At 37.3% G+C, this 12,185-nt stretch overlaps 1 protein-coding gene across 1 annotated transcript; it reads right to left on the bottom strand.

Annotated features, from left to right (window-relative positions):
* Window positions 1-746: 746 nt before the first annotated feature.
* Window positions 747-10,095, bottom strand: LOC135463823 (APOBEC1 complementation factor-like). The gene is made up of 10 exons (XM_064741269.1): window positions 9,421-10,095; window positions 8,749-8,929; window positions 7,691-7,746; window positions 7,231-7,329; window positions 6,359-6,432; window positions 5,248-5,344; window positions 4,621-4,737; window positions 4,213-4,348; window positions 3,600-3,714; window positions 747-3,155 (listed from the first exon to the last, which is right to left on the bottom strand). The coding sequence occupies exons 1-9, from the start codon at window positions 9,907-9,909 to the stop codon at window positions 3,620-3,622; spliced, it is 1,344 nt and encodes a 447-aa protein (XP_064597339.1). The 5' UTR covers window positions 9,910-10,095; the 3' UTR covers window positions 747-3,155; window positions 3,600-3,619.
* Window positions 10,096-12,185: the final 2,090 nt, after the last annotated feature.

The raw sequence follows: 12,185 nt of genomic DNA, 5'->3' as shown, positions 1-12,185 counted from the left end.
GGTTAATTGACAGGTGGATTGTAATTGATCGGAGATTCATTAACTGACCTACTGCCGAGAAATTTGGCGGAATGGTTCAATATCGAGTTGAAAGCTTAGAACCTTCGTACAATGCCGGCCTCACCGCTTCGGTGGCCTAATGCTTACAGCGTCCGCCTCGAAATAGAGAGGCCAGGGATCACATAAGTCGCCCTTTCAAATAACTAATTACCTATTAATAATCTACAAATTAAGTAAATAACGAGCTAGTCGACATACTGGAATATACATCACTAATGAGAAATAGATTTAGAGACTGATCAACCGGTGCGCATATTTGCCGATATATAACTGATCCACATTATAGCTGATCGATTATAACTGATTCACATAATAGCTGATTGTTTGCAACTGATTCACATAATAACTGACTGATTATAACTGATTGATTATAACTGATTCACATAACAGCTGATTGATTATAACTGATTAACATAACAGCTGATTGATTATAACTGATCCACATAATAACTGATTGATTATAACTGATTCACATAACAGCTGATTGATTATAACTGATCCACACAACTACTGATTATCTGATCCACGTAATAACTGACTGATTCTGTGATGGTCCACATATATAATAACTGATTGATTATAACCAATCCACATATTTAATAGTTGATTTATTATAATCGATCCACACAATAACTGATTGATTATAACAGATTCACATAATAGTTGATTGATTATAACTGATCCACATGATAGCGGACCAATTATAACTAATTCACATAATAGTTAGTTGATTATAACTGATCCACACAGTTGCTGATTGATTATAACCGATCCACATAATAAGTGATTGATTATACCTGATCCACATAATAGCTGATTGATTGTAAACGATCCACATAACAGCTGATTGATTATAAGCGATCTACATAGTAGCTGATTGATTATAGCTGATTAATCGCTGATTGATTGTAGGTGATCCTCAAAATACCTGATTAAATATAACTGATACATATACCAGTTGAGTGATTATAACTGATTTACATAACACAATAGCTGATTTATTATAACCGAACATTATAAAATAATAGCTGATTGATTATAACTGATCCATATAATAGCTGACTGATTATAGCTCATTCTCATTGCACCTGATTAATTGTAGGTGATCCACAAAATAGCTGATTGAATATAACTAATTCACATACCAGCTGATTGATTATAACTGATTTACATAACACAATAGGTGATTTATTATAACTGATTCACATTATAAAATAATAGCTGATTGATTATAAGTAATTCACACAATAGCTGATTGATTATAACTGATCCACATAACAGCTGATTGATTATACCTGATCCACACGACAGCTGATTGATTATAACTGATCCACATAACAGCTGATTGATTATAACTGATCCACATAACAGCTGATTGATTATACCTGATCCACATAACAGCTGGTTGATTATACCCGATCCACATAACAGCTGATTGATTATAACTGATCCACATAATAGCTGATTGATTATAACTGATCCACACAATAGCTGATTGATTATACCTGATCCACATAACAGCTGATTGATTATAACTGATCCACACAATAGCTGATTGATTATACCCGATCCACATAACAGCTGGTTGATTATACCCGATCCACATAACAGCTGATTGATTATAACTGATCCACATAACAGCTGATTGATTATAACTGATTCATATAATAGCTGATTGATTGTAGGTGATCCTCAAAATACCTGATTAAATATAACTGATACACATACCAGCTGAGTGATTATAACTGATTTACATAACACAATAGGTGATTTATTATAACTGATTCACATTATAAAATAATAGCTTATTGATTATAAGTAATTCACACAATAGCTGATTGAATATAACTGATCCAAATAACAGCTGATTGATTATAATTGATCCACACAACAGCTGATTGATTATACCTGATCTACATAAAAGCTGATTGATTATACCTGATCCACATAACAGCTGATTGATTATAACTGATCCACATAACAGCTGATTGATTATAACTGATCCACATAATAGCTGATTGATTATAACTGATCCACATAACAGCTGATTGATTATAACTGATCCACATAACAGCTGATTGATTATAATTGATCCACACAACAGCTGATTGATTATACCTGATCCACATAAAAGCTGATTGGTTATACCTGATCCGCATAACAGCTGACTGATTATAACTGATCCACATAACAGCTGATTGATTATAACTGATTCACATAACAGCTGATTGATTATACCCGATCCACATAACAGCTGATTGATTATAACTGATCCACATAATAGCTGATGGATCACTTCCCCCAGCGTATTAGCCGACTGACTGACATGAGCCGATTGATTATTTATTAATCTGAGGAATGCCTGATTGATTACCTGTATAGTCGACAAATTGGTCATTTGCTCATTAGGTATTGCTGATTGGTTACTTTTTATCGAATTGACAGTAGTAGGGAATGTACGTTTGGTGTCGCATTGAGAGTGAGTTTTTGAGGTTTTGAGGAGTGAGGGCCGGGAGTGAGATTTGATTTGCCATAAATCATTCACTAAGATTGAAACTACTGAAAGTCATAAACGGTATGCTGAGTGTACATATAATTCACATATTGACATGTGCTGGTATCAGCCAAGTAAGGTGCGTATGTGTATCATTACAATGAATATAAACTTGGTGATCTATGTTTAACTTGGACAGACAAAATTTCTACTGGAAAGAATGACTGCCAATATAAACACAACCTAGCAGAATAAACAACATACAGGTTCATCTATTTGTTAAGTGGCACATGATTGGAAAGGGGAAAACAACTGCTCAGTAAAAATTTGCCATAAATCATTCACTAAGATTTGAAACTACTGAAAGTCATAAACGGTATGCTGAGTGTACATATAATTCACATATTGACATGTGCTGGTATCAGCCAAGTAAGGTGCGTATGTGTATCATTACAATGAATATAAACTTGGTGATCTATATCATCTGATAGCACTGTATGATGAGCTGGATCTCAGACTAGCTTAAGTGTGGCAGGGAGTTTTGTAATGCCAACTCAACCTTCTTGTACTGTTCAACTTCACATAAATCTTTCTCGTTTTCCTGTGGTAGAAATTAAAACATTAAATTATTTGAGGATTTTTCAATCAGTCCTTATTCGCTAGACATGAACAACAGCTTCATTTTATATTCATTATGATGGAAACTTTGATTGGTATATAACAAATATTTTACATTAAAATTCGACTAACATCGCTTATTTCTAAGGTCAGGGTTTAAGTAACATATACCGTTATCCAGAACACGCGAGGCACCGGTTCCACAAAGCTGATTTTGTCTGAAGTCAAATTGTAAAAGATGATTTAAACGCTTATTTTCCTAACTCTATATGTCCAAATATGCGGTCTTTATTATGGCGCATTATAATACAAACCTTTCTCACGCGAGCCGTGTTTAGGCAGGTGTTTAGTTTCCAGGCCCTAATCTAAGTTATACATGTATATCCATTGTCTTAGAGATTGAAGTGCCGGATCAATATACATGTACCTTAGGTCATCAATGGCTTTTCACATGAACTGTTGGAAGAGTTCCACAGGTGGGCCGGGGTGGGTGACATAGCTCGGCTGGGTGTAAGGATATGGTGGGCTAATGTACTCTATGGCTGCAGCACAAAACAATAAACTCTGACAATTCTAGTTATGCAAATAGTTACTTTCCAGGCTAATATTCATTCAAAATATACTTGGGTAACCGCATGCATGTATGTATGTGAGTATTTAACCATTCATTCTTCAAACGAGTTGCTAAGACACAGAATACCTGATGCATGTCACAAGTGCTTACATAACGGCAAACAGCTCAGCTATTAATACATGTAGTAATTTTCAGCAATTAAGTTTTTGCAGCATGTCTTATTACATATTATCCAGTAAAGAAGTTTTTTTATACCTTTCATATACTGTTACAAACATGTAAAATGAGATAGCTCTTACTTTCTTAAATTAACTTTCAAGAAGCAAAGCTGGTTCGGGAAAGAAAGAAGAAATCAAAGTATACAATGGCCACTTATTCAATGGTGTACCATAAGAGAAAAAGGGTAGAGCTTGGGCGGTGAAGCATTTGTTTGTCTTTCCTTTTTTTCTCTGGACTCTAACTTTACCTTCAAGAGGCACACCTAACTGCATCAATGTGCACTCTGCTGCAAAAACCTTTGCCCCCTCAACAGTAGAACACAGATTATTTGGGGTAAATGGGTTATGATTTGGAAACTGAGTACCGAGAGCTGGTATGGTGATCTGAAAGACAAATGTACTTTACCATAGAATAACAATGTAAATGCCTAACATCAACTTCTACATGTATAAATCACAACCACGAAATTCTTTTTTTCCATTTACTTCAGATCAATTAGTTTTATAAGATAATTTACTTCTTATTCTTTCTGGTACACATGGACATGATTAATTGTATAAATAAATAAAAAAATTTACATTCCAGCAAAAGAACTTGATTCTTATCTCTTCAAACAAGTTTCTTATCAACATTTTGTTGAAACCTATGGTAGTACCTTGTACAAAAAGAGCTCTAAGAACTGTTGGGCCCCACTTCCATCCCTTCCCATGGGAGAATGAAGCTGGTATACAGGACTTCCCCATCCATTCTTCTGGCAAAGGTCATCCAGCACCTATAGTGAACATCGTTACATGCATACACTTTTTGACACTCTTGATTTACTGAAGCCTCGCTAGGGCAATCGGGCTATAAATTAAAGGTAATTAGTAAAACAAAAATTCTTCCACAAAACAAAATCATGGTCAAAGGTTAAACACAGAGCCTTGCATTATGACAACTTTCAATAACAAACCAGCCAATTTTGTTTTAGCTATTAACACACCTGATTAACGAAATTTAATTCAAAACTCATTACATGTATAGGAAATATTAGATAAGAATTAGTTTCTAAGTATGTTACCTGTTACTTCAAAGTTTAAACAAACACCCATCTTCAACGAAACTGAACTAACTCACCTTCTGGTTAATTGCACAATCGGTTCATGTCTTTTAGTACGGCGTCGGCAGATTATAGATTTTAAGACTGCGTAATCCTTTAAGCATGCTTCAGAATAAGTTGCAATGCGCAACTTTTTAATGGGATATGGGACCAGAAACCTTCTGCATTGACAACGATACACACCTCTGCTGGATGTTTCCTAAAGCCCCACCCCCTCATCATCCCTCGGCCTCGCACAGGGCTTCTGATGCCCATGGGACCTCGTTCTGCCAACCCCCTGCTAACAGTACAAAAAGCACAAATATTGAAGCTATTTCATGGTAAAAATTATGTGACTGAGCCTTCTTAAAGTTTCTTCTTCCTGCTTTTCCACCTGAGATGTTCACATAAATCAAATATATTGAGCTATTAAGGTTTGGTTGATGAAACTTAATGCTTCTTTGTATACTTACATGTAAGAAGTTCATAAAAGGGTTTTTTTTTTTTTTTTTTTTTTTTTGAGGACATTGCATGGATAACACATAAATGCAACTTCTTTCACGTCAAATGACTCTATCAGCCACAATGGCAAAACCACTAAATATGGTAGTGTACCTTTTCTATATGTATGCTGATGAATGGAAAGCTACAGAGTGACAATTAAAGAATATAGGTCACAGGTGGTACGAAGTTCACATTAATTCTTGGCAAAAAGCAAGCTCCTACCATTCAATAAAATCGCCTGTTTTCAATAAAGCTATGCCTTGCACAGTCTTGCAAATATTTCTGCTCCATGTGAAGCACCTTCCAACTGAAATCCGTCATTACCTCATTTTGGATTTCAGTTGCCAAAGTAGACTTGCCCATGTCATTTTTCTAGTTCTCACTCTGTACTCTGTATCCATTAGCATGTCAGCAGGAGAGCTACAATACTGTACTTTGTAAAACCCACTTACATATGCTTATTTACAGTTACAGTTATTACAGACAAATCATAAGGTAAAATTTAATCTTAGGTTATCTAAGATTTCATCTTAGATGATCATAACTGAAATGATTTAAAACCAAAGACAAATATCCTGTCCCTGGTCTGAAGCACACAAATGACAGAGTATCTGACAGTTCTGAGAACCCTGATATTAAACAGACAAACTCTTAATTCCGCAAATATTGTTCTAAGCTAACCGATTTTTTATAAAAATTCCAAGAATACAACTCTATTCTGACTGCAAGATCATCTGCTGTGCTGGATTCTCATCTGTATTCTTATATTGGGTGAACAGAGTTGTGGATTTCAGGCCAAAATAGTTCTTACCTTGCGGGTGGTGGAGACATCGGGTTGTAATACGATGGTGGAGAGTAACTAGGATCAAAATCATAGCCATAGCCCTGAAAAATTTGTCACAGTATCAAGTACACTTGTCATACAACCAAAGCATGCATGAAAGCAGATTCGCTCAAAGGGTTGAACAGCTGACTTGCTTCCACTGTAGGTACTTGACCTATAAATTCATGTACAAATCCAGGTCTTACTCCAATTTCCTCCATCCATTATCCTGATCGTGGTGGAATAATGTGACAATTCTTGAATATAGTATTATACACTGATTTAAAAAAAAGTTATTATTAAAGATTTTTAGCATGCAGTTCGAATCATTTTTTAATCAACGGTCTGAAAGGCTAAGGCATTATACTACACATATGAGGCCTTCAATATTTCCACGCACTGGAAAATTTCAACATCATAAGCCATCAGTGGCATTCCCTACCCTTGCATACCGGATCTGAAACCCCTATGCTTACATACCAGAAACTCTTATGCTGACATATGAGAACCCCTTACCCTAACATATGAGGAACTTTTACCCTGACATGTGGGAACCCCCTACCCAGGTATATGAGAACCCCCCTACCTTAACATACGAGGAACTTTTACCGACATAACAGAGCCCACTACCTTAACATATGAGGAACTCTTACCCTGACATAACAGAGCCCACTACCCTGACATATGAGGAACTCTTACCCTGACATATGAGAACCTCCTACCCAGATATATGAGAACCCCCTACCTTAACATATGAGGAACTCTTACCCTGACATAACAGAGCCCACTACCCTGACATACGAGGAACTCTTACCCTGACATAACAAAACCCCCTATCCTACCATATGAGGAACTCTTACCCTGACATATGATACTTCTTTCTGCTTCCAAGATTCCAACGCTTCCTGGCCTCTGTTGTATGCTCTATCAACCTCACCCAGGTGACAGTCCTGATTAGCCTGCAATAAAGAATTTTCATCAGTTGTAAAATTCAATTATTTACCTGATATAAATATATATAAATAATTTGGTTTTTATATGCAAAGCTTACTTCACACATACACGACAGATGAGTTTACAATGGTGAAAGAAAGCTGATGGGGGAAAAATGTGGACAGGTCCCAGTTTCCGACCAAATACCTTCCACAAACTCTCAATTTGAAAACATTTGAACTCTTCCAACTTAACACAGTTTACTTCACATACTATGTTACAGACAAACTTAACCTATGGGAGAGGATGATCACGGGGCTGTCCTGAATTACACATTTGAGATGACTTTCACGATGTGGCAGCAACATTGACCAAATGATTTCTTACCTTCTTTCTTCTTTTTGCCCATACAACCTCAATGCAAGTGCCTTCAACATTCATTCCTAGAGAGAAATATATATGACTTATTATATAATGCCTTCTCACCTTGATCTTCCTTTAATTTTATTTCTTGAAAGAATGAGGACGTAGTACAAATGCTACACATCAGTTAAAAAGTGTTCCAGATACAGTCTACCTAGAGTTTTTCCCAAAGAAAACTTCTTATTTTCTCAAAAAATTCCTGGCAAAATGGTCCTGGGAGCTTGGGTTCAATATTCAGCCTATTACATGTAACTGTTGAAACAACTCCCCTCTTTTAAACATTTGATCATTTAATGTTCAACAGCTTCTTTTCATGCTGAATGATTTATTGATTGGCGTTTTTACGCTGTACTCAAGAATATTTCACTTATACGACGGTGACCAGCATTATAGCATGAGGAAACCAGGCAGAGCCTGGTGGAAACCCACAACCATTCACAGGTTGCTGGCAGACCTTCCCATCCATGTTGAATGAGGGATGATATTAAGTTAATAATAAGCTAACATAAAATCCAATTTATACAGAAATTTATCCAAACAAATATTCTAGAGAATGCCCACACCTTATGTTTTGAAGTGTGAATTTATACTGTATGTGCTCTTCTGTAAATATATGTAAGTCTGTCCCATAATTGTGAGCCACTTCCTGTACGTAGTTGGAGTATCAAACATCCTATAGGCAAGTGATGTGTCAGTTATTCACTGTTTCATCTTAATTACTTGAGTTAGCATGTTTTCCAAGCACTCTCCCTTAGATGTTGGTGGATATTCTATCATGTAATTTTCTGTAAACATCAATCAAGTGAAAAACTAGTTAAAAAATAATAATGTGCCACATGCGACTGACAAATGAAAGTGAACTTTTACTCATCAGAAAGAGAACTATCAGAATGGAAATAACACTCTATAAATGCACACAAAAACTACATTCGCCTACCCATAGAAGAAATTTACTTCCGTTACTGCATTTGTATTTATCCAAAACCAATCAATACAACTCCAAAATAAATAATTTTTCTCACCATTAAGTTGAGTCATGGTCATGATAGCATCATCTCTGTCTCTAAAATGAATGAATGCATAATCTCTTATCTTCTTTACTCTTTCCACAGCATTGTCTCTTCCCACAACTTGACTGCACAGCTTTCTAATTTTGTCTTCTGTAGTTGTCGACGTAAGGTTCCTCATGTGCAAAACTCTCCTCTGTAATACAAATATGCACAACATAAATATTATTCCAGTAATACAAATATGCACAATATTAATGTACAAGATGACGATGCATCAGTGCTTTTAAGCCATAAGTGACTATATTAATTATTACCGCAGCCTCCCGTACAAAAGAAATCACTTGTTGCAAGAAATGCTGCCGCGCGCACACACCACCTTCTCGTGACGGAAAATGAAAGAGCAGACGATAAGAAATTTCAAGAAGTCACGCGACATTTTACACATATCCATCCACACAAAATACCCCTTTGATACAAACGACTTTAGTTCAATTGTAACTTTTCAAATAACGGCTTACATAAAGGTCAAATTTGTTTGGACTGTGATACCTACTCGTGAATTTTACAACTAACCAACCGATATTTCCGACGTCTGGTGCTGTCTACATTGGCAATTAAATGTGTTTTAATTTGCAACGAAGAGCCAACCAAAAAAGCTTCTATAGTGGAAATTACATGACTTACGGCAGATTTGCAAACACCCAAGAGCTGGCCTTTACGAATTTCGTAGTTGTTAAGCTTCTTTACTGCTTGCTTCGCGTGTTCTTTGTCAGTGTATAGAAGGAATCCATATCCTCTATGGGATCCAGAGAGGGGGTCCATTACGAGTCTCAGTTCGTAAATCTTCCCTATCTTCTCAAATACTGGAACAAGCTCGTCTTCGTAACAGCCTCTTGGAATACCTCCGACGAAAATTTCGCAACCCTGTGAAGGAGCCGGGCTTTCCCAGTCGGGAGGTGGACCGCCGTACTTTCTTTGCCCCTTTTCTTGCCGCATGGTGTATCCTGTTCTTTCCATAAGTTTCAGCAAGGCTTCTTCGTTTGGCGCCCAGATACCCAAGAACTGGCCTTTACGAATTTCGTAGTTGTTAAGCTCCTTTACCGCTTGTTTCGCGTGTTCTTTGTTAGTGTACATAACGAATCCATACCTTCTATGGGATCCAGAGCGGCCCATTACGAGTCTCAGTTCGTAAATCTTCCCTATCTTCTCAAATACTGGAACAAGCTCGTCTTCGTAACAGTCTCTTGGAATATTTCTGACGAAAATTTCGCAACTCTTTAAAGGAGCCGGGCTTTCCCAGTCGGGAGGTGGACCGCCGTACTTTCTTTGCCCTTTTTCTTTGCCGCATGGTGTATCCTGTTCTTTCCATAAGTTTCAGCAAGGCTTCTACGTTTGGCGCCCAGGTCACACGACGCGGCAAAGCCTTCTCCGCGGATGCCATACCTACACTTTGCTGCTGGTCTCACTGGTGACGAACTAGAACTAGGCAAACTGGACTGCCACGCACGTGAGTGGGCTTAGAAGAGCCCTACAGCGCCATCTATGATGTAAAATTATTATTGTTTTATTCAAATTTACATAGAAAAGGCACCAAATCCAGAGAATATGACCACAGAAAAAAAAAAATAAAAAAATAAGCTGATAACTTGGAGGCATACGGTTATGTAGCACTCGCTGTGCCACTGCGAAAGCAGTTCACCTGTGAGTCTCAAGTATCGAAAATTGAACCATTCATAGTACGAAATATGAGCAGAGCCCTACAGCGCCATCTATGTCCAATAATTATTGTTTTATCCCAGCACTCGTCCTCTCGGGCTGCTGCACGAGAACGGTACCATTCGCGCGCGATTTGCACCGTCCTCGTGTCGCGGACCGTCCTCATCCGTCTTCCAATGCGGTTTGGTAGTGAAATTAAAAGATGGATTCAGGTTTTTCAAACAAATATTTCGGCTTGTATTCTACAAAATGGAAATATATATCCTCTTCATTCTTACTTAGTAGAGATTGTAGACAAGGAGGTCCGATTTCGCCGTACATGCTTCTGTTTTTCGCTGAGTAATATGATACGAAACAGTCAAAAAAAGTAAGGGGTATAACCATACATGGTCAGTATGCTTATGACAGTGGATGGATCTCAGAACACCTTCGGAGAAACACTAAACTGCCTAAATTTATATTACAAATACTCAGCGCTAAAAAAAAGAAAGGCCCTTTGTTTGGGTGCAATCTAAAACCATGCCAGGACGTAAAGCTAGGCTGGGTGAATGAACTAATCATATTATGTATTCAGTTCTGAACGACGGATTTCAACAGCATATGGAGAATTAATTATGTTGCAAGAATAGATTTTTTTTTTTTTTTGGATTGGTGTTTTACGCCGTACTCAGGAATATTTCACTTATACGACGGCGGCCAGCATTATGGTGGGTGGACACCGGGCAGTGCCCGGGGGAAACCCACGAACATCCGCAGGTTGCTGCAGACCTTCTCACGTATGGCCGCAGAGGAAGCCAGCATCAGCTGGACTTGAACTCACAGCGACCGCATTGGTGAGAGACTCCTGGGTCATTACGCTGCGCTAGCGCTTTAACCGACTGAGCCACGGAGGCCCCTGCAAGAATAGAGGAATTAAAACTAGAGTGACAAAAAAAGAAGATTAAGAAACTTCACCCTCCTGGGTAAAATAATCTTTGGCGCTTTCCAAATGATTCATCTTTCGTTACGACTACCTTGCCTTCCGATGTATGCTTTAAAAGAAATTAACAGTTTTCTAATTAACTATAAACTATAGCAAAAGTTTATACCTATAAGGTTCTAAGGATGATTAATATTTTGCTTTTTATCCAATCTTTAAAATTAACATGGAGGAAACGGCTTGTTCTTGAAGTAATAACTGGCAAACAATTTCCATTAGTTCTGACACTGGGATAAGTTGAAGAGAGTTGCAGCGTACAGACGATAAGAAACCCTTTTTGGATTGAAACACTCGAATGATGTATGGCGCTGTTGTAGCATAATGTCAAGTAACGTGCTTTGATTATATCATGTAAGAGTTGTTCCCCCTGAACTGATATTTCATTGGATTAATCAAATTTGATTAAGTCTACACGTATTTTGTTACTTTCATCCGTATACAAGAAAATTTGAATGCTTGCTTTACTGGACGATCTTCATGTTACATACCTTTACAAGATTTGCGAGATAATGACAGTATTTTTTTTTCGGGGGGGGGGGGGGGTGTGGGGCTGCTATTTAATGTAATATGATGGAAAACTTTCGTTGTTAACATACACAGTTGTTTTGGTCTAATTGACTGTTATTTGATTTAACCAATAATTATATAGTACAGGTTCGTGCGATGTGCATTTGATTTAATTCCGTATATCACTCTTTTGATATACTGTGTTTCTGCAATTTACAGAACTGATAACCAGCTGCCGAACTGAGTA

The sequence above is a fragment of the Liolophura sinensis genome, chromosome 3 (genome assembly GCF_032854445.1).
Source record: "Liolophura sinensis isolate JHLJ2023 chromosome 3, CUHK_Ljap_v2, whole genome shotgun sequence".
Taxonomy (NCBI): Eukaryota; Metazoa; Mollusca; class Polyplacophora; order Chitonida; family Chitonidae; genus Liolophura; species Liolophura sinensis.
This window is presented reverse-complemented; position numbering and strand designations above follow the sequence as displayed.